This window comes from Alexandromys fortis, unplaced genomic scaffold (assembly GCF_014885135.2).
Source record: "Alexandromys fortis isolate MF-2015 unplaced genomic scaffold, M_Fortis_MF-2015_v1.1 scaffold_131, whole genome shotgun sequence".
NCBI classification, from domain to species: domain Eukaryota; kingdom Metazoa; phylum Chordata; class Mammalia; order Rodentia; family Cricetidae; genus Alexandromys; species Alexandromys fortis.
The window spans coordinates 216,833-240,795 of NW_026068023.1; the positions used below are offsets into that span (position 1 = coordinate 216,833).

Genomic DNA, 23,963 nt, shown 5'->3' on the forward strand with positions numbered 1-23,963 from the left:
GATGGGACATTGTGTTCTGTTTCTACCTAGGGAAAACTCATCAGGATGCATTTTGACACAAGAGGCACACTGTCATCTGCAGATATTGAGATCTGTAAGTAGCCATTGCACTCTCTGGTTGCTTTTCTTTTCAGTTTTGTAAGAATGTTGAAGCATGAGTCTTTATTCATTTTCAATCCTCCTAGATTTTCTAGAAAAATCCCGGGTAGTTTATCAGCAGCCTGGAGAGAGGAACTACCATATCTTTTATCAGATTCTGTCTGGAAAACAAGAACTTCGGGGTAAGTTTTAGATTGGAGCCCTCACTTATTCTAGAAAAAGACAAACAGATTTCAAGGAATGGAGAGTATTGTTCTAGTTTTAGATCAGTTTATTCATCCTACAGTGGGAAATTTGAACACTTATATAACCAATGAGGTAGAATAAATGGCAATATTGTTTTTTAAATTTTGTGTCAAAAGCAAGAAGATAATTTGCAGTGAATAAAAATGCCTTGGCAAGGTTAAGTGTGTGTGTGTGTGTGTGTGTGTGAGAGAGAGAGAGAGAGAGAGAGAGAGAGAGAAACACAGAGAAACAGAGAGAGACAGAAAGAAGGAGAGAATGAGAGAGGAGGAGAGGAAGAGCAAGAGGTAATTTAAGGCCTTTAGTGTTTAGTTTTTGAGTTATAGATAAGAGGTCAGAAGAGAAAGACACTGTTGTAACCAATGGGAATTTTACCAAAATAAAAAGTATTAAGGTACATGGCTTTGAATATGAAAAACAGATAGGGAAACCAGATAGAGTAAAAAATCAAGGGTGTTTTCTAAAGCAAGAACCATATATAAGGGCCAGGAGAGGACAGATGAAGAGCAGAAGTAGACTACAATCTGACTAGATTAGATCTACTTAGAGGAACGTGGCAAAGTTATCATGGTAGTTTCTGCACATAAGGAGGTGAGCATGAATGTGTTTGGTGCTATAGAAGGTAAGTGGGATAATAGCAGGGCATTAATTTTTTTTATGTCAGCGTATAGGATGATTTGCCCTAGTCTGATGCTATGGTATGTGTGTAGAAAAGTTTAGCCTGGTACGGTGTTATGGAGGCACTGATATTAGAGAGGAAAGATTGCAACTGTACTAGACTGAAATAATAAGACAGTTACTTAAGATAGTATTTATGGGAAGTGGGGAGTGAATTCATGTAAGAAAAGATAGGTCTTGACTAAAATAAACTGAAGGTAGGAATGAAGGAGAGTGATTAAACATCTTCAATTTTTATGATTTGATTTGGATAACTGAGCAGAAATAGGAAAACAGATTATGGGCTAATGAAGCATGTCTCATATATTAAGTTCACTAATATTTATTGTATAACTACTAGTCAACAGACAGTACTATTTAATCACAAAGGCTAAAGTGAACTCACCATTCTTTGTCTTCTTTATCTTACATTCTACATTAAGATCTACAAATCAACATACAAAGAAATATACAATTTTGTATTAGTGGTAAGTTTAAAAGCAAAATAAAGACCGATGGAGGGTGAGAGAATAAGATTTGATTGATCTGTTGGTGATTAACTAGGTTTTAGAAAAATAGTTAGGCAATTTATCTCTTGGGAAGGCTCTATTTCTGCAAATATCTAAATGAGTGAGTGGGTGAGTATCCAGAGCTTTCCAGAAACTACAACTCAGTGGAGTGAATGATGAGTGCAAAGGTCCTGAAGACTGGGTGTATTTGCTTATTACAATAGGAAATGGCAGGGTTGGTAGGAGAGTGGAAAGGCTGATAAAGGGGAGGCTGGCAGGGCTAGATCATGTGGCAAAAGGCAGAACTTGACTATAATAGATTGAGTGTAGGAATATAGGAATTCATTTAAAATGAATGCTATTTTAAATGTTATGGGAAGTCATTGTAAGAGAAGGATGACAAACTGGGTTTGTGCCATTTGAGGAAGCTATTGAGGACAGCCATGTACCCATAGGAATGAATATTGGTTGAGGAGGCGGATCTAGGTCAGCAAACTTATGGGAACAGTTCCCCCATTTATTATTTTAGATCAAGAATGGCATAAATCTGGCAGTGCTTTGACTGCTTAGTTTTCAGGTTCTTTATGCCTTCGCCATATGGGAAAAGTGTACAAAATGGGCAATTACATTCACTATGTGTTTGTTGGTGATATGTAAGAAGTACTTGTTTGTCACACCTAAATCTGAAACTGAATTTTGTGTGTGTGTGTGTGTGTGTGTGTGTGAGTGCATGTGTGCATGTGTGTGTGTGTGTGTGTTGCTGAGGATCAAATGTGGACCCCACACATGCTAGGCAAGTGCTTTACCGCTGATTTTCATCCCCAGATATAAGGGACATAAAATCCTGTCCTGTGACAGGCACTGACACAGTGTCTACTATAGGAAGTAGTTATGGCCTCACATGTTTTAGGGTCATCTACGATTACTAATATGAAGAACCACTTGAAGTCTTTGGACTTTTCTGGAAAAATCATACTCATCCTGAATTCAATTGTCTTGCTGAGTTTTGGGGGCCACTCAGATAGACTATTGTACAATGGTTGACATTTGGTACTCCAAGTTGGGTATTGTTGATCGCCATAGTTTAGCTCCCACTATCACTGGGGAGAATTTTGAACATATCCAAGTATTCTTGTATATGATACTTACAAAACGGTTTAGAGCATCCAGAGTATTGATATAAGAGGGAACATCTCAATAGCTCTTCTAAATTATGAGAATTTGCTTGCATTACCAAAAATCAAGCATGAAAAGTCACAGCAGAGGCTGAAGGAGCCTGGAAGTGAGGTGGTGTATTAGCCTTGGGTGAGCCTCATCTTACATCTACATAGTCATGGAGTCCTTCTTCCCTGCTTCCTGTTACAGTGTGTTGTGTATTCAGTAGTAGGGCTCATTATCAAGTTCTAGGGGGTCACCAAGAGGAATGGAAAGAGCCTGTACCACTTTGGGGAGCCCTGAGGCTACCAGAACTTACAACTCCTAAGGAGGTATCTTACTGCTGATCTTTGGTTTCTGCTTAATAATTTGTGGCTACAGGAAATAGTGTTCTAAGGTAACACAGGCATCTCTCTTCAAAACATTTTTAAAAAGTATAAACTGTGATTTTAAATTTGGTTATGAGATAGTAGGTTTCCGTGTTTTTTTCTCATAGCTCTTTCTTTTAGGTTAACCATTTCCTACTCTCTTCTCTCCCAAGTCCTTTCATGACCCTCCCACTCCCACTCCAGCATAGTACCTTTCTACTTATATATTACCTATACTCTTTTAAGATACCCCAAGGCCTCTTTCTATTTTCCTGACTTCTCTCTATACTGCAATTTGAGCATACAAACTTAGCCATCCAAAGCTAGTATCCCCTATGAAGGAGTATATGTAACATTTGTTTTTCAGTGACCTAATCACCTCACTCTATGTACCTTTCCTAGTTCTATCCATTTACTTGCAAGTTTTATTTTTAATTAGATCTGAACAAAATACTGTTGTGTATGTATATCACATTTTTCGTTACTCATCCTTTAATTTATGTACATCTAGAATGATTCCATTTTATAGATACTGTCAGTACAGCAACAGTGAACAGAGAAAACCAAGTATCTCTGCAGTATGTTTATCCATGCCCAAGTGTGGTAGAGCTGAGTCATGCAGTAGATCTATCTTCACCTTTCTAAAGATCTCCACACTAATTTCTATAGTGTGAATATGATTGCACTCCTACCCGCAGTGCATGAAGGTTCCCTTATTCCCACATCCTCACCAGTATATGCTGTCATTTCTTTCCTTGATCATATAGTCAGCCACCCCAACTATGGTAAGATCAAAACTCTCAAAGTGGTTTTAATTTGCACTTCACTGATGCCAGAGGATATTGAGCACCCTTTAAAATGTTCTTATGACTTTCTGAATTTCTTTGGTATATTTGGAATGGATCACTACTCATATCTAATTCTATTTATTTGGGTCTTTTCTTTCCATTTCTTAGATAATACAGCCAAAAATTTGTCAATCTTGCTTATATTTTCAAAGAATCAACTCTTTGTTTCATTGGCTTTTTTTGTATTCTTTTTTATTTCTTCCAATTTCATTAATTTTGCTCTGGTCTTGTTTATGTCTCCCCATCTACTATTTTTGAGTTTTAGTGTTTATTGCTTTAACAAAATTTTGAGGTACATCTTCAACTTATTTATTTGTGATTTTATATTTTTTAATGTTTTTTGTATATACTTAAAGCTGTACATTTCCTGGCTAAGACTGGTTCTTTGTAGTCAAGGGATTTTAATATATAGTGTTTTCATTTTCATTAAATTCCAAGATTTTTAAGGTTTCCTTCTTGATCTATATATAATTTTTTGAAGGATCTATATATCATTCAGTTGTATTTTATTTAATCTCCATAAGTTTGTGCATTTTCTGGTGTTTCTTTTGGTATTGATTACAAACTTTATTCCATTATAATCAGTAAAAACATATAGATTTATTAAGATTTTATTTGTGTTCTATTATATTTTCATTTTAGAGAAACTTTTATGGGGTGCTGAAGAAAAATGTATATTTTTTAGTGATGGGGTAGGATTTTCTGTAAATACCTGTTAGTCCATTGGTGAAAGTTGGGTACTAAATTTACTATTACTGTGTTAGGTTTAATTTGTGGCTTAATACCTACTCGTGTGGGCTCTTTCTTTTTTATTAAATTGAGCTCACTTAAGTTGGATGGCATAGGCTTAGAATTGTAATGTCTTCTCAGTGGATTGTTCCTTTGGTCAGAACTAGGTGACCTTCTTTACCTCTTCTTATTTGATTTGGGCTGAAGTCTATTTTGTAAGATATTAGAATAGTGATGTCTGTTGGTTTCTTAGTCCCATTTGCTTAGAATTTTCATCTTTTTATTCTAAGGTAGTCTTTATCTTTTAAGATGAAGCATTTTTCTTATAGATAGCAAAGAGATGGATCCTTTTTTAAAAATCTGATTGCTATCTTCTGTCTTTTCATTGTGTAATTGAGGACATTAATAGAGTTAATATTGAAATATGTACTTTAATTGCCATCATTTTTTTTTATTTTGTAGTATTCGTTACCTTAGTTATATACTAAGTCATACTTTGCAAAAATGTTATCCTGGTAACCTCTTGAATGTGCTTACTGTCTTCAGTCTGAGATATTCTTCTACTCTTCTCTGTAGAGCTGATCTTGTGGTCAGAAACTTCTTTAGCCTGTTTATATCATGGAAGATTTTCTTTCTCCTTCAATTATGTTGAATAGTTTTGGTAGTAGTAGTAATCTTGGTTGATATCTTTGTTCTTTCCAAACATGACTTTGTTACTATGATCTCTTCTGTCTTTCAAATTTTCCATTAAGAAATCAACTATTATTCTGATAAACATGCCTTTATATATGGCTTGTATCATTTCTCTTGAAGCTTTCAATAATCTTTCTTTTTTCTTAAAGTTTTAATATAACATGAACCTTTCTTTTGTGGTTCTGCCTAATAGTCTCTCTGTCTTATTTCTGAATCGACATCTCTTTCCTAGATTTGGGAAGTTTCATCTATGACTCCATTGAAGATACAGTCTATGCCTTTGATCTGGAGTTTCTTTTCTTTTTTTTTAACTGTATATTTATTTTACAACAGTTTCCCCTCCCTCTCCCCTTCCCACTTCTTCTCTCCCCCCCTGTTCCCACCACCAATCCACTTCACTCTCTCTCTGTTTACTTCAGGAAAGGGCAGGTCTCCCATGAGTATATCAAGTTGCAGTAAAACTAAGCACTTTCCTGTGTATTAAGGGTAGGGGAGAAAGGAAGCAGAGTCCCAAAAGCCTGTAATAGAAGCAAAGACAGTCCCTATTTTCACTCTTAGACGTTTCATAAAAGAACCAAGCTGCACAACTCTAACATATATGCAGAGTGCCTAGGTCAAGCCCATGTAGGCTGCCTGGTTATCAGTTTAGTCTCTGTGAGCCCCTATGAGCCCAGGTTAGTTGATTCTGTGAGTTTTCTTGTGGTATCTTGAAACAATGAAAGCCAGAAGGTCCTGGTCAAGCATTATGCAGACACTAAGAGTCTAGGGATGCTACTATGCCCAGCAAAAGTTTCAATCACATAGACGGACCAAAAAAGGTATTCCATGACAGAACCAGATTTAACCAGTACCTAACAACAAACCCAGACCCACACAAAGTACTAGAAGTAAAACTCCAATCCAACAAAGTTAGTTATATCCACAAAAACACCAACAATAGATGATCTCACAGCAGCAAATCCTAAAGATGGCTGGGAGGATTTTAATGTTTGCTTCTATTTCCTTAGAGGTTATCAGTCTATTTGAACTGCTTATATGATATTGATTTAACTTTAGTAAGTGGTATCTATCAAGACATTTGTCCACTTCTTTTAGATATTCTAATTTTGTGGAGAACAGGTTTTTGAAATATAACCCAATGATTCTCTGGATTTCTTTTAGTCTATTGTTATATACCCCTTTTTGTTTCTGATTTTGTTGATTTGGATATTCTCTCTCCCTCTTTTAGTTAGTGTGGATAAAGTTTTCTCTATTTGTTGATTTTTTTTGAAGAACCAACTCTTTGTTTTGTTGATTCTTTGTCTGTTTCTATTTTATTGATTTCAGTCTTCAGTTTGATTATTTCCTGCTGTCTACTTCTCTTAGGTGTGTCTGCTTCTATTTATTCTAGGGCTTTCAGGTTTGCCACTAAGTTGCTAGTAGGAGAGCTCTCCAAATTATTCATGAAGGCCCTTATTGTTTGTAACTTTCCTCTTAGCGCTGCTTTCATTGTGTCCCATAAGTCTGGGTATGCTATGCATTCATTTTTATTGAATACTAGGAAGTCTTTAATATCTTTTTTTTCTGACTTGACCCAGTGGTAACTCAGATGAGTTTGTAGTCTTTCTGTTGTTTCTTTTGTTGTTGAAATCCAGCTATAACACATGGTGGTATGATAAGGTACAAAGAGTTATTTCAGCTTTTTTGTAACTTTTGGGACTTGGTGGCTGAGTTTACTGAATTATCCAATTTATTGGAATTTATTTTTGTCCATGCCTATAAATTCATTTCTTTATTTTATTGTGTTCTAAAGATTCTGAATGCTTTATTTATAAATTTTAGAAACTTATTATTTCCCTTGATGGGATTATACAACTTCTTTACCCTGTTTTCAAGTTCTAATATTTTATCTTCTATGTCATCTATTCTGTTGATAGTGATTCAGCTGAAATTTTTTAGACTTCTTGGTGATTTTATTTCCAGATTAATTTTAGTTTGTGCTTTCTTCATTATCTTTAGTATTTCTATCTCTTGTATTTTCTTGAACTCAGCAGGAGTTTATGTCCTTTTTTATTTAATTTAGTTGTTTATTAATGTCTTCTTTGGATTCTTTGAGCTCTTTGAAAATGTTTGTAATTGTTTTTTTCAAATTTTGTATCTTAAATTTTGTCTAAGTTATTCTCATTAGGGACAATTATTACTGTATTTATAGTTTGGGAAAGAGATACATTGGGAAAGAGATAATTTTCAAAAATTATTATTGCTGTGTTTCTGTGATGGAAACTAAATATTTTGGTTAGGTTATTATTAGTTGTGTCTATTGATGAGTTTTTCGTTTACCAGGTTGAAGTCTTCTGGTGGAAGACTAGTCCTGAGGGATAGAACCAATGGGAGTGGGTCTCTTGCTGGGTGTTGTGAGCCATTGGAGAGTATGCTGAAGAAGGAGAACAGTTTGGACAGCTTGGGAGAATGGTGAGGAGTGGTTCTGAAGGGGATAGTTCTCTTCCTGAGTCTGACCAGAAGTATAGTCTGGGTTCCTCCAGAGGGATCCAGATAGAAGGAGCAAAGTCTAGGGTGAAAATGAGTTGGGTCATTTACCAAAGCCTAAACACAGGTAGAATTCATGCCACCTGGAGAGCCTGGAGAATCTGAGAAAGGGCAAGTCAGATTTTAGGGACCCTATGGAGAAGAGTGCCCTATGTGGTATCGTTGTCTTTGCTAGTGTAGGAGGAAGCAGGCAGGGTTTTGAATGGTCTAGGTGTAAAGAAGAAGCCTTACCTAGCAGCAACTTCAGAGCTGGTTCCTGGGAAAATCTGGAAGGTGTTAGGCAGCCTAGGAAGCTTGAAGTGCAGGTTCTACCTGGCACTGCAGCTGGTGTGGAGTCTGACAAAGGTAGGCCAACTACCACCACTTTGTATTGCTGCAATTGAATCTACTTTTGATTTGGCCAACCTGGTGTTCTCTTGGGAGGCCTTGACACATGACTGACAAGTTAACAGGGGGATATATTGATTACAGAGGTTTGGGTCTAGAATATGGAATTGATTATGTCTTGTTTGCACGTAACACATCAGCTGTAAGAGTAACCTCAATTTTCGCCAACTGCTTTCTCAGGAATTGTGCATTTCTCTAAGCTATTTAACCAAAAATTTTCCATTATAGATATGCTCCTGGTGTCCACAAATCCCTCCAAATTTCACATTTGCTCCTGTGGAGAGGTTGCTGTGGAGAGCTTGGAAGACACTGAAGGATTTCTGGCCACAGAAGTAAGGCTTGGTAGTTGTAGAAATTTAGTTTGGTAAGTAAAGAAAACCATCATCATAACACCTCATCTTGAGGTCTGGAGACCTGGCTTTGCTCCTCTTGATGGTGGAGGCTGCTTCTCCCCAAAGTTTACTTACAGTAGAAGCACATATTTCCAATATAGGGGTATTATAGCTATAAAAATGTAGACAAAATTTTCAACTTAATATCAAACTTTTTTAGCTGGTGTATATCTCTAAAGTCTTTATTCTGTTTTCATCTATATGGAGTTGCTTGGTGTTGTTGCTTATTTATAATTAACCTGCAAGATCATGTGGTCCATAGAGTTTGATTTTCAGTTTCATTTTATGAGCATTTTAGGTGAATACACAAAAATTTTTCTTTTGTCAGGCATTTGTCCTATCATTTATTCTCCTGTTGTTGAATCCCAAGACTTTTGTCTCTCTTCACCCTGTGAATGACTTAGAAGGCTAATACTCTTTTTGCATATTATAATCACTCAGTCTTGCATTCCTATAAATGACGTTATTGAAAAAGAACATGGATTCCTCCACTCTTGTCTTTATAGGAATTCTAAATTAGTTACTATAATAACTACACTCTTCTGGGACCACATACAGTGTCTTCTTAGGATGCAGTGATGTGGTGACATACTTAAGCATGCGAAAACACCTAGAGACCACCTGAATCCTAGCCAGCTTTAATTAGCTGAATTTCATTTAAGCTGCAGCTCTCTTCAGTTCCCTTGGTTGTATTTGGGACTGAGGCCCAGCTTTAAGGGGAAGAGGGCTTTTAAAGGCAAAAGTCACAGATACTTCATTTCTTCAGAATTTACAGATATGCAAGAAACTGCCTCCCCTCAGCTGTCACACGGAGATAATTAAGTTTACATAAGCCAGAGTTGTGGTTAATCATTTCACAACAGTGGCACTATTCTGGAGAAGGAGCAAGGAATTAGGGCTGCCATATTAACCATTTTAGGATATCAGGTCAGGAAAGTTACTGAAATGGATCCTTCGCACAAAATAGAGCGTTCTCTAGTGACATGATGCTTTTTTCTTAACAACCCCTTTCACCAAATTCCAAATGAGCAGACTCTGGGGAAAAAAAATCCAAAAACAGTTGAACATGTGAGACATATCACCCAGCAGATTCGTTGATAAGTTTTATAGCCATGAAAGACAAAATAATGAACCTCCTGTAGCCAATTAGTGGACCTGTTGCTGGAAGGGTAAAGAGAAGAGGAGGGTGTGAAAGAAAACTCAAGCCACTGGGCACTAAACAACTCATGTTACCACCAACCTAATCCCCTTCTAAATGACTGAGCAGACTGCTGGTGACCAAATATCAACAAGGCCTATTTGTATTTCTTTGAACCAAGTAGTCACTCTAGGCCCACAGCGCTATTGTCTTATTGCTGTAGCCCACAATCTGGAGTGATATGTGACACACAACATTGTGAGGTGTCTACTGGAGCCATAAGGAAGAAAAGGACACAGCTAGCCCTCTGTTTCTCCTCTTACAGAAAGCCATACACATCTTGGGATTTCTTCCTGAAGAGAAGTTTGAGTGCTATAAGATCATTGGGGCCATCATGCACATTGGAAACCTGAAATTTAGACAGAATCACAGAGAAGAGCAACTGGAGGTTGATGGCACAGAAAGTAAGGCTTACTTTACAAAGATGCAATTTATAATTCTGTTCAGACCTCTGCTTTTCCAGGCCTGCCTCTTCTTTGCATGAACTTGATGTCTTCTTTTTGTTTTTCATTTTTTAGAGAATATGGAAAATAATCAGTACCATTTTCCTTAATTACTGTTATTTATTTGATTTTTTTCATGTTGTGTTGCTGGGGGTTGAATTTAAGGCTTCATTCCTACTAAACAAACCTTCTGTAACCAGTCCATTATTATTGTCGCTAGGCTTTATGTCAGTCATCATCCTAGTGTACCTTCTCACAGAATAAGAAGCATTTCTCAGTTAATTACTGGTAATGCCAGCAGAGCTTATGGGCTTTTGTGAAATACACTTTTAGCTCATGGACTATTAAGAAAATGGATGGAGCAAATTTTCATAAAATATCTTAAGTGGTATTAGTGGGGATCATCTAAGAAAAGACCCTTGAAATTCCAAAGTCAAATTGACTCCATCCTTTCAAAAATCTGAGGCTTAAAGTTCTGTTTCTTTTATTTTCATTAAAATAAAAAATCAGCCCTCCAGAGTGAAGGAAAAAGGAGCTCCTGAGGTCCTTCCCTTAGTGAGGGCCATTGGCAGTTGATGGTTGCTGAGGGAGGGAGAGAGACTAACTTTTCTTTAGGGATGTGGATCCTAGTCAGTAGTAAGTGGACTTGGGGTATTTTAATAATAATAAAAATAAAAACAGAGGAAAATGGGTTGTTGAGTCTCAAGGGACTTGGAAGGAGATTGATAAGATCAAATATATACATGTATAAAAATTCCAAAGAGTAAATAAAAGTACTGTGGATACTATGTTCTTAATTGATTAGAAAAACATCTCAGACATTGTTACAATCAGTCATCTCTCTATAAAAGTGGAAAAAAATCACAATTATAAAAAAGATAGCACAGCTATTGCAGTAATGACATTTAACTTAAAAATTCAATTTAAAAGAAGAACTATATGCATTTAATTTTTTCAATGGACAATTGTTTCAGTTTTATATTTAAATTTTGATAATGTAACAAAATTGATCACTTTAGCATAAGTGTGCAAAAATGAAGTACAAAAATTAAGTACTCTGTGAAATTAAGTACATTCACATTGTTTTTGTCTTTTTCCAGTTTTTTCATTATTAAAAACTGAATCATGTTAAGCTTTTACTTTCTTTATCCTGAAAACCATAGCTATATTTTCTAGCTCCATGAATTTGATTAGCCTACGTACTTCATGTAAATGAAACCACCCAATATGTATATGTTTGTATCTGGTTTATTTCACTAAACACCATATCTTATTATATGATATCTGTATTTTAGTATGTTTCAGAATTTCATCCTATTAACCACTTTATTAATATTTAGTTATATGTATTTATATTGTCTTGTTTATCCATTCATCAGTTTATGTCCAGCTGGGTGACTTCCACTATTTGTTCTGAATGAATGCTAGTGTAAGAGTATCAATTTTATTCCCTGCATTTACCTCTTCAGTGTGTCTTTTCATAACTGGAATTACTAGATTAAATGCTAATTCTATGCTGTAATTTTGAGGAGCAGTCAAATTTCTTCCACAATGCCTCACCATTTTATAGTGCCAACAGAATACACAAAAGTTCTCATTTAAATGTGTGCAAACTCTTGGCTTGCTTTTGTTTTTATAGTAACTATTCTCTGATAGACTTATAGTTATGTCTCATTACATTTCCTTCCTGATTAGTGATGCCGAGCATCATTTTGCATGTGTATTTAAAATCCGTATATCTTTTTCTTATAAATGTCTGTTAAGGATCATTTCTCATTCTGTGACTAGGTTGTGTGACCTTACATTGTTTCACTCAGTACCAGGGATATTTTTATTCTTGAGACACATGTAAACAAGGTATTATCAAGGTATCTTTATGAGAGATAAAGGTAAAACAATTATGTATCAACTGGTAATTCAGTGAAAGTACAACAGAATGAAAGAATAAGTTTTATGAGATTATGGATGGGTTTGGTGTAGATGTACTGATCAGGTGGTCCCTTAAGAAATGACAGTTTTTGAACACAGGTATAGATGAAAGAGGGAGAATAATATGAAGACCTGTTATCTTTATGTTTTATAGCTCATATGATTTTATGTCAACTTCTTCTGCTCTGTTGCTTTTTCCATATTTTGAGATAACAGGGTTGTTATAGCTATGGTTTTTCTCTTATTAGTTTCTGAGCTTGGGCTCTTACCACATAACTGTGGTTAAACTTTAACTCATGGCTCAAGTGTCCTCCTGGTTGAGTCTTCCAAGTAATTGGGACTGTGTGCCACAGAGTCTAGTAAGGGAAAGACCGATTTTGTCTCTATTATTTTGTTTTATTTTAAGCAACTTTGTTTATCAACATATATAAATTAATAAGTTTGTAGGTTTTATTATGAAATTTTCATGTTTTTGAAGAGTTTTTTTGTTATAGAAGTCAGGCATATTCACTAATAAATTAGAAAGCAGTGCTATTGGAAATAACTAATCCTGTATACTATTTCTGGTGATGCATTTTTTAAGTTCTTCATCTTCCTCGCCTGTACCTTAGCTAAGTGCTTTCTATATCAAGACAAGCTTTGTGCATGTTTTCTCCAGCGTTAAAGACTATCTCTAAATTTAGTATTATCCACAAGCAAGGTTAGTTCAAGTTCTCAGGATGCCATCTTACATTAAAAATTAAAAACAAAATAACATTCAATATTCTAGGGTTACTTCTTAAGCATTTCAGAGAGCACTGTGTATTCAAAGATGCACATTGGATTTATCCTAAAGATTTACACTATATATCACATGTATACTTCACTTTTTGAGTGGGGAGAAAGAGTAGAAAGTAAAAAGAAAATACAACAGTAATATATACCAAAATATAAATTATTTCACTTGTATTACAATTTTAAATAAAAATAAAAAGCATACTTCTATGAATAAGTGGCCATCTGATATTCATAAAATTCTGTAAACATAGTATTATTTATAAAAAAAATGACCATTTTCCATGGTAGGTTTATAAAGTTCTTATGACTCCCACTTATCTTCCTCAAGTCCTAGTTAATGAAGCCCCATCATAGACTATGCCAATCTTCATTTCTTTATTTAATTTCCGTTATATAAGCATATCTTATCTTACTTTTTATCAGTTGATGGGCTTTTTTTACATTTTGAGTACTATAATAATATTACTGGAAATACTCTATATATTTTTGTATAAATATCTTTATTTCTCTTAGATTCTTATGCAAGAGTGAATTTGCTGGGTCCTACAATAACTCTGTGTTTAATCTCTAAGAAATTGTCAGACCGTTTTCTGTAATGGCCATGCCACATGTGAATGTCCACATCTGCAACAACACCTGTTACTAGCTTTCAATGAAGCCATTCTAAGAGGTCATTAAGTGGTGCTTCAGTGTGGCTTGATTTGTATCTACAAGAAGTAGATTCCTTCATTTAGCATTCAGCCATTTATTGCAAAGCTGCAATCTATGTTTTTACACTGATCTAAACCCACAGTCCTTTTACCCTTTATGCAGTGTGTTTGGCTACAACAAAATGATTTCCACAGTGTTTTCCATTCTCTTTCACTCTTCTGCTCTGTTCTTGACATACTTCTTTTCTTGTGTGATCAGTTGCTGACAAAGCTGCTTCTCTCATGGGCATTCACTCTTCTGAGCTGGTAAAGGGCCTGATCTACCCCAGGATCAAAGTTAATAATGAGTATGTTACCAGAAGTCAAACTGTCCAACAGGTAATGTAACATTTGAGGACACTGTAATTGTGTGATCATGAATTATTTTATACACATCATATTTACATATTTTCAACGTAGGGCAATGTTAATAATAATTTTCTATGAAAATAGTAAAGAGATCTAGTGTGGTAAATATTTAAATATTCTAATTAAAGACATTACAGTAGTAAGGGACTATGCTGAGTATTTTGACAATTCTCCCTTAGGTAACACTTCACTTGTGAGCTACACCTTGGTTGTTGAGCTAAGAACTTTTAGAACTTTAGAGGATTGAAGTGAAATATCTTGGAGGACTGACATCTCTTTACATACTAGCTCCCTTAGTGTAATCGACACATGGTTACATTAGTGAAGAGTAGGTTTTAGTCTGTATGTTGAAGATAGGATTTAAAAGCACAAAAAATTGAGAAGAGACATAAAATACAGAAAGCTATGCTGATTTAGATTAATATAAATGGCAAATGCTTTGGATGGCTGAGCTTCAGACTTTTCCTTATGCAGCAAATATGTCTAGGGTTATTGGGTACTAAGATAATTTAAGTATACCAGTAAATTTCAGAATAATTTATGTCTGCTAAATATATTAATCAGTGTAATGCAAACCATATTACTGTATTAGATATACACCAAAATCTCAGAGGTAACTAAAAATTTGTTCTCTTACTCAAACAAAATCCAGTATTTAATGCACAGCATTCTTGCATAGTGTGCTCATGCTACCTGGGACACAGCCTGTGACATTGTGGACAAGGAGAAAAGGTCAGTTGAAGGGAGGTTCTCCACCCTCCACTTGGGACAGTGGTGTTAGAACTTTCATTTATATCCAATGATGAGAATTTCTCATATTTTCTCTTCACTATGGGAAAGGTAATGAATATGGTTTTTCTAGAAAAAGAAAATAGTACAGTAAAGTCATAACATTGCCTCTATCATCCATAACACACACACACACACACACACACACACACACACCTAGGACTAGGTTTTGGTGACTCATGGGAGGCATCCAGGTGGCAGGGGATGGGGAATCAGGATTCAAGGTCGTCTTTGGATGAGTGAGTTTGAGGCTAAACTGGACTATATGAAACTCTGGACTTTGCTCCTTCCCCCAAAAGAAAAACAAAAACAAACCCCCACTACACATAATTGATGGACTGGATATATGAAAGCCTTAAAAGGCTTGACCATCATGGAGTTACCTTAAGCCTCACTGAGAAAAAAACAATGACACAGTCATCTACTTTAAGATACCAATGCCTTCTTTAAGCATAAGTCTAGTATTGAAAATGATAGTTTTGTAAATGTCTGTTTAGCTTGTGCATCTGGGGATGTTTCTCAGTGGTAGAACACTTTGCCTAGCATAGGTTTGTCATTTCTAACACACACACACACACATGTGCACAGACACATACACACAGAGAGACAGACACATATACACTAGAAATGCTTATCTCGCTCTTGTCTTACAATACTCAGAAGTAAGTGGAGCAGGAATATTTATAATGTATTATCTGAGGAAACATTTATGGTAACCTTGGTAACCTTTAAAGCCATGGATTATGCATGAGTCATTCTGGGACCCCAGCATCTAGCACACTGCTCTGCAACCAGCAGGTGATTAGGTACTAAAACAGTACAGCTTTGTGGAAGTCATGTTACATCGTAAGTATTTTTCAGTGTCACCATTTCTTAGACAGTCACCATAACATGGATGTATGATTCTGTGACTGTAGGATAGCATCTTTCTTCTTATAAAACCAATGAGCCTGGGAGAAGAAGGTAATTGAAATCCACCTCTTAAATTAGTGTTTTACAGGAGATTAAGTTGTAACTCCAGCCTTTAACAGAGCTAGTTAAGAAAGCTAACATGTTATTTTTCAACATTTAAAAACAAACCACCTCATCCTCTTGAAAACAGTAAAAAGGAAATTTCTTAGCCTCACTCTTGGTGTAGGAGGTCATTCTGACTTTGTGTTATTTTCATTGGTTAATAAAGAAACTGCTTTGGGCCTGTTGATAGGGCAGAACTTACGTAAGTGGGAAAAATTAAAGGAAATGCTGGCAGGAAGAAGGCAGAGTCAGAGAGACACCATGGATCCGCCATAGACAGACACTGGGAATTTTATCCAGTAAGCCACTGCCTCGTGGTGATACACAAATTAATAGAAATGGGTTAAATCAAGATGTGAGAGTTAACCAATAAGAGGCTAGAGCTAATGGGCCAAGCAGTGTTTTAATTAATATAGTTTCTGTGTGATTATTTTGGGGGTCTCGGCAGCTGGGATGAACAAGCAGCCCTTTCCTTGCAACATACTCTGACAGGGCAATTTGTATCAGAATGATATTCCCTAAGGCCTTCATTCAGGAAGGCAAGGACCACACTGACAACAATAAAGAATTGGAAGTCAAGACTAGACAGAGACTCCAAGAACACTATTGGCATAGATCTACTGTATCCCAGGGAAGGGGAGTCAGCTGCTAAGAATCTTGCAGCTTATCAATTAGCAGCTTCAGCAATAGCAAAGCAAGTTCTAGGGATTATAGATTTTAATATTAATAGTTTAAAAATATTATTGGCTATGGTGTATTAAAAGAAAGAAATATTCTGAAACTAAATGGTGAGAAAGCCTTTATTTAGAACTGTTGACATGGAGATATTGCAGTAGAAAAGAGACTTTGTAATCAACTCCACATATAGTCATAGCGAGTAGGAATTTATAGGCCAAGAACAGGCAAAGGGAGTGAGTGATTACACATTTCCAAGAGAACATATCAAGAAAAAGGGACCACTGGTGACCTGGATTAATAGGCTTTTGCTATAGGCAGGTAAAGAATTTATGCATGAAATGGAGAATGAGATACATCATCAGGTACCAAGGACAGGAAGTCTTTATAAAATGACATAAGAAGATTTTTCTGGCAACTGGCCTGGGTAGATGGGAATAGTTTTACTATACAGACTCTGTACATCAGTGACTTGGCTTGAGTCCTGATATCTTTTAAAAATTTCAGATAATGCTGATACTCATAACAGGTCTTTGGACCACCACAATCAGAACAAGGCTCTAGAGTTAGGCATCAAACCATATCCTAGGATATTAATAGGAACATGATTTATCTCTTATACTTCTGATAAGGAAGCAGTGTGCTAACTTTCTTCTCCTCTTCTTTCCTCCTTTCCCCAACCCTTTCTTGCTTCTTTTTTCTTTTTTCCTCATTATATTCAGCATAATTACAAAACCATAGAAGACTAATAATCACATGCTGGTTTGACTAGAAGGTGTTTGCAGATAGTCAATGCCCAGAATTAAAAAAAAACATCGTTTTAAATTTTTTAAAACTAATATTAAAAATGGAACACTTTAAAGATTTACTTTTATTGTTTATGTGTATGAGTCTGTATGTGGGTATGAGCATGTGTGAGACCAGAAGAGAGCATTGAATCCTCTGGAACTGGAGTTACAAGCAGTTGTGAGCTGCCTGACCTGAGTAATGGAAGGGAGCAGCAAGTAGTCTTAAAACACTGAGCTATCTATCCCACTACATAGTTATGAAGAAAACATTTAAATATGATTTCTAGGTAACCTATGCGATTGGTGCATTGTCTAAGTCAATATATGAAAGGATGTTTAAGTGGCTAGTGGCACGCATGAACCAGCTCCTGGATGCCAAGCTGCCAAGTCACTTCTTCATTGCTATTCTTGACATCACTGGTTTTGAAATACTTGATGTAAGTATATGTGGTAAGAGTAAAATCAATGAGTATTTCAAGAAAATTTGTGAAATGGCACCATGGGAAGACAAGATCAAATCATGCTAAGGATCATTATGTCTAATATCAATGGATATAGAGTGGGAAATATCTTGTAGGGTCCCATTCATGGACAGTGAACTGCAGGCACCTAATGACTACACAAACAACAAAAATAAACTCAGCAGGTTGTATTTATATATTTGTGAATACATAAACACACACATATATGTGTAATAATAACAAAGAAAAAGAGGTTATCAACTTGAGAGGAGGGGTACATGGCAAGGGCTAGAGGGAGGAAAAGGTGGGGTAAGTTTATAATAATTCTATTTCAATTTTGAAAAGAAAATAAAAACAAACAAATAAATAGAATCAATTTACCTAAACCTTAAGGACTACTTTGATTAAAAAAGAGCTATCATCAGCAGTAATAATTATCATTACTACAATTAGTGTTAAGTATTTAATTTCTTAATCCAAATTTAAATCAAAGTAAATAAAGTCCTTTGTAAATTTTTGAATCATAATTCCATTGAGTATTGTTTTATTACAATAATCATTAATTTGTAGATTTATCTGGAGGAGACAGGAATTTAGCTGAGCACTGTTACTGCTTGTCATTTTTTTACATTTTTACATTTGTCATTGTGCAATGGTGGTTACGATTTCTCATTAATATGTATTCTTGCAAGTGGACTTCTATCTTATTTTTAATTCTCTTCCTTTTATTCTTAGTACAATAGTCTTGAGCAACTCTGCATCAATCTAACCAATGAAAAGTTGCAACAGTTCTTCAATCAGTACTTGTTTATTCTGGAGCAAGATGAATACAAGAAAGAAGGCCTTGAGTGGATAGCCATTGACTATGGTCTGGATTTTCAAGCCTGCATAGATCTCATCGAGAAGGTACCGTATATATACTTGTCCTCCTCGTCCATTTTTCTTTATAAACTATCACAGCTTACCATGCTGATCCATCTCAGGAAGTGGCCTCTGTCAGCAGATGGGGGATGGGTCTGAAAGGCTCTGTCCATCTTCTCCTGATGGTCTTTGTGTACAGGATCTGTGGCATGCCAGCTAAACTCTGCCATCAGCTCCCTACTCCATCTTGTGTAATACAGTCTGACTGCACATTTGCAGCTTGTGTGTGATCTTTACTGTTAAAATGCAAAGGCACTTGGTGAAATCAAATGGCCAACCTCTGTCTTTCTCAGGGGAAAAACAGAACTGAAAATGTGAATTCTGCAGCACCTGTCTCATTAACAATGAGCATACCCACACCAGGGAAGCTTAAGAAGATTGGGCAAATTAGCATGCAGATAAACAACTGACTGATACAAAACCTTAGGGTTGGTACCTAGCAGAATAGTGTTTGTTTATTTTTTTTAATTCAACTGGTAACAGTTATTTTAAATAATTTGTATCAGTGTTTCATGGCTTGTTAACAAATTAGCTGTAGTATATGGTTTCTGAATTTTGTGAGGCCCCTTACTCTGCTCTGTATTCTTTGGGGTCTGGTAGAAGGGCTCATGTTCTCTTTTCTGCTGCTTTGTCTACCAAAACAAGCATGTCACATGGTAATAACTGTATCTTTTCTTGGTTTTATCAGGAATTAAAGTAGATTTTGGAGACCAGTCTAAGCAGATCAAAACTTTACCTTTGTAAAAGTTCTTCTGCTGCTCTAACATTTGATTGTCACCAACCCAGTCAGGAAGGATGTAGGGTAACTGACCTTTCACTGATTTATGCATTTTTTTTTAGGTTTTAGATGAAAATAAATCCTATTCTTCTTAAAAAGAACAAACATTGCACCGATTTTATTTTGGTCAATGAATTTCTCGATGAGGAGGGCAGCTTGAAAAATATAAATAAATTCCATATATCACTATAAACTTGTTAAAAATGATAGAATAAACCAACTGTGCTGTGGTAAATTGTGTGTGTATGTGTGTGTGTCTATTTTATGATTAGAAATAAAACAGAGCTTCAGACCAGCAAAGGGATTAGCAACTGTCACTTCTCACACCTGCTTACACTGCTTATAAGACACTACTTTCAGGTAGAAAGAGGGATATAGAGATTCTTAACCCTGTAGTGGGTCAGTGCTATTATTTGACCTGAGGTGTAGGCGGAGACTACCTATTTGTTACATTTCAAGGGGTGACATATACTTGATTAACAACAAATTTCCATTCATCTCAAAGTAGATATTGACTTCAGTGGGAGCCAGGGACCAGGGGCTCTTCAGGTTCGTCTCTGTGTGAATGAGCACTGCCCCTTGTTGTGAGGCTTTGCAACTGTCCTCTTGTTAACAGGCCTCTTCCTGGGAAATGCTTGTGTTTTTAAAGCATTCATTCCAGATTTCTATAAGTGCTGACTGATGGTATATAGGAAAATACACGGTATGAGATGGAGTTCATTTTTTCAAGAGTTTGAATGGTTCCTTCAACTCTTTCCCATCCCGCCTTCTTGATAGTCTTTATTTTTCATTTTGCCAAGAACTCACAAAATGAGTGTTTTATGTATAAAACAGGTATCTATTTTACAAGGAATTCTTCATGTTGACAAGACCTTTTTAAACTGCATCTCAAGTCTTGGGATGCAGGGAGATGCCACAAATAATGTTTGGAATATTGTTCAATATACTTTCTATAAAATGTAGGTAGGCTCTAGGTCTGATAGAGGAGGGTCATCTGTCTATGTGTTACTTTCATTGGTTAATAAAGAAAATGCCTTGGCCTTTGATAGAACAGAAAATTAGGTAGGTGGAGTAGAAAGAACAGAATGCTGGGAAGAAGGAAAGTGAGGTCAGACACTATGGAGCCAGCCACCAGGTCAGACATGCTGAATCTTACCCGGTAAGCCACTACCTCATAGTGCTACACAGATTAATAGAAATCAAGTTGTGAGAGTTAGCCAGCAAGAGGCTAGAGCTAATGGGCCAAGCAGTGTTTAAAAAGAATACAGTTTCCATGTAATTATTTTGAGTAAAGCTAGTTGGGAGGTGGAACGCAGCTCGCCCCATCACTACATCCTTCTATATAGGTCCATGAACATTTTTTTTAAAAGATAGAAATGCTGAGATCTGTTAAATGGCTCAGTGCGTAAAAGTACTTGACAGAAACCTGAAAACCTGAGCTTGATCCACAGAACCCATCTAAACCTGGAAGTAAGAATTCACTCTAAAAAGTTGCCATCCTGTGGCCTCTGCACATGCATCATGACAGGTGTATATACACCACCCATCTCACAGATGCACAATGATAATTTATATATATATATATGTGTGTGTGTGTGTTTATAATATTAGAGTGGCAAATAATTGAAACCTTTATCTTTAAATACCTGATGAATTATGTGGAATAAAACTAATTTCTGTGGTTCTAGTGAGATATTCAGAACAAGGAATTTTCAGTAAAAATAAATTTTGTTTTAATAATAATCCAGTGCCTTGATATGGTATGGCCTCTATTCATGGAAACATAAGCAACTGCCCTCAGAAAGCAGTTCTGATGGAAATTCAAGGATCTATTAAGAAAGTTAGAGTACATATATGTAGTAGTTTGAAGGTAATTGCCCCCGTAATCTCATAGGGAATGGCACTATAAGAAGGTGTGGCTTTGTTGGAGGTGGGCTTTGAGCGCTCTTATATTCTCAAGACATGCCCAGCTTCTCAGACCACTTCCTGTTGTCTGTGGGATTAAGATGTCTCTCCTTTTTCACTCTCAGCTCCTTCTCCAGCACCATGTCTATCTGCACTCCACCATGTCCCACCATGACAGTAATGGGCTAAACCTCTGCAAGCCATCCAATTAAATGTTTTCCTTTATAAGAGCTGCCGTAGTCATGGTGTCTCTTCACAGCTATAGAAATCCTAAATAAGACAATCTTCAGTGTCTCCTCCAGACTCAAAGAATGAAAAGGGTTGGAGAGAATCATAAGTCCTGTGCTCTTACAACAAGCAATTGTGTTCTATCTTAATTGTTATACTTTGAACTCCTTTCACCTCTTTCTCTGACTACGCATTGCATGTCATTTTTGGCTACGTATTTTATAATTGGAGCCAATGTCTAAATAATATTGTCATATCTTTAATTATCTGAAATAGGGAGTTGATCTTAGAAAACATTTCAAAGTTATTTATAGAGTGGATAGGTAAATAATGTTAATATAAAAGAAATATATAAATATCACAAACATCTGAGATTTTTCCTTGTTTGCCAAGTATGTTTTCTCTGTGCATATGGTTTAGTGGAAGAATCCATTAGAAATTGTTCAGATTGAAAACTTGTCTTACATCCCTTATTTTCTTCATTAGGAAGTTGTGACATAGTTGTACTTTCAGCTACATCACATTTCAAATGGCTTCTCACAAGCTCTAACGCCATTTCTAGGCAGCCAACTATGATGGTATGGGCCGAATCTAGCCTGCAGTCTGGTATTACTGAAACATTGTCACTTGTTTTGTTTCCATATGCTTCAGGAAATGAGCAGGTAGCAAACAAGTTGCTAGGACTACTTAGGAAAACAATCTGCTTAAGGAAATAATAACATATTCTGTCCCATCTCCTTGTATGTTCGTTCCTAAAGCCCTTTAACATATAAATAAAACATTGTTATCTCATAAATTTCCAATATGCTGACTCCTACCTTAAACCATTTTCCCTTCAAAAACAAATCAGTTCACATTACTGCATGTTTAATGTCCCCCAAAAGGCTTTTTATTACATTCAAAATCCAGCCATCTTACCACAGCCGGATCCAGCTGCATTTAACTTTGTGATGCCCAACTCTTTGCTTGGATCACACTTGCTTTGGGCAGGATCTTAGTCTCCTAAGAGTCTTCTACCTTGGGGTCTCTGCTATCATCATTTTCCTCTTTCTGTGCCAGAATACTTTAATCAGATGTTTCTGGGTTGTTTTCATATAGGGCAAAAAGGTCCCTGCCTCTTCATTCTCAGTCTTTGTACTTTATACAGTTTCTTCAGAGTGCTTACATGGAACTAAGTTAATTTTTCCAGTTATCTGTTTATTTCCCTGTTACCCCTGGCCCACCTGCCTGTCATTACAGTGTGCAGCTCACTTCTGCCCCTGCCCGTATCAGTATGACAATGCAGGTAATACATGTGTTCTGTGCAGGGAAGAGCATCTCTTAGAGCATCTAATTTTATGATGAAAGGCCTATATTGATGTGTTACTGGAAATACTCTGTTTCTCGTGTTTTTAGAGCTCACTTTCATCTCTTTCCCACAGCCTATGGGCATTCTTTCCATCCTTGAAGAGGAATGTATGTTTTCTAAAGCCACTGACAAGACTTTTGAGACCAAGCTCTTTGATAACCATTTGGGAAAGTCGCCCTACTTCCAGAAACCCGCATCTGCTGAGAAGAAATACGAAGTTCACTTTGAACTTGCTCATTATGCTGGGGTGGTGAGTTAGTCCTAGATTTCCAGGCCCATACCTTCCAGACTCTACATCAAATGGACTTGTCCAAAACCCTCAGCTAATATTTCAGTACTGTATATGTTAAATGATGAGATGAACAAATACATCTCCGTGCCAGTGGAGAGGTAGTGATATCATTTGCTCATGAAATGAAACATCCACACGACAGTGGCTTAGGCACAGAGGTCAGAAATCTCACTCAGCCTCAAAACAGGGCTGCTGTAAAAGGCCTAGAGATTATCCATGTCATGGGACACCTCCCCTCATTTGTCTTTTTTTTTAAAATTGTGTAAGTGATTTCAAATCACCTTTTTAAAAGACATGATGTGGAGTGATGGTCTCTAAATTTTAGTCAAAAATTTTCTAATGACCCTTATTGCCTCTACATTGACACATATGTCTTTTTTTTCTTCTTGTAGCCAGTGATTGCGAGAGGGTGGATATAGAGCTAATGGATGATAACAATATACCTCAACCTACAAATGACCTTCCATGTGTCCTCAGATATAGTCCTCATCTTGGTGTCATGGAATATAGGAATAACTACATCTAAAATATTGTTGCATTTGTTAATTTTCTTCTGAGTATTCAGTATGTGTCAAGAGAATAGATTTTTTTTTCTACTGCCACCAATGAAAAGGTGTCGATGTGAATTGATTCTCACAGAGATAAAGTCCCATCCCTGTCCCTTTCTCTGTCTTTTCCCTTAAGTTTCTTTTCTCACCCATTACTTCTTTCTCTGTCAATTCTTTTTAATTTTACTTTTCTTTGAAAATGCGA

At 36.2% G+C, this 23,963-nt stretch overlaps 1 protein-coding gene across 1 annotated transcript in view; it reads left to right on the top strand.

The window, feature by feature from the left end:
- Window positions 1-23,963, top strand: part of Myh15 (myosin heavy chain 15) — a 133,075-nt gene that overhangs the window by 14,391 nt on the left and 94,721 nt on the right. The window contains exons 8-15 of the mRNA XM_050163433.1: window positions 31-94; window positions 186-281; window positions 8,443-8,546; window positions 10,070-10,208; window positions 13,863-13,981; window positions 17,565-17,714; window positions 18,474-18,644; window positions 22,992-23,168. Coding sequence (XP_050019390.1) covers window positions 31-94; window positions 186-281; window positions 8,443-8,546; window positions 10,070-10,208; window positions 13,863-13,981; window positions 17,565-17,714; window positions 18,474-18,644; window positions 22,992-23,168 — 1,020 coding nt within the window. The remainder of the gene's footprint in view (window positions 1-30; window positions 95-185; window positions 282-8,442; window positions 8,547-10,069; window positions 10,209-13,862; window positions 13,982-17,564; window positions 17,715-18,473; window positions 18,645-22,991; window positions 23,169-23,963) is intronic.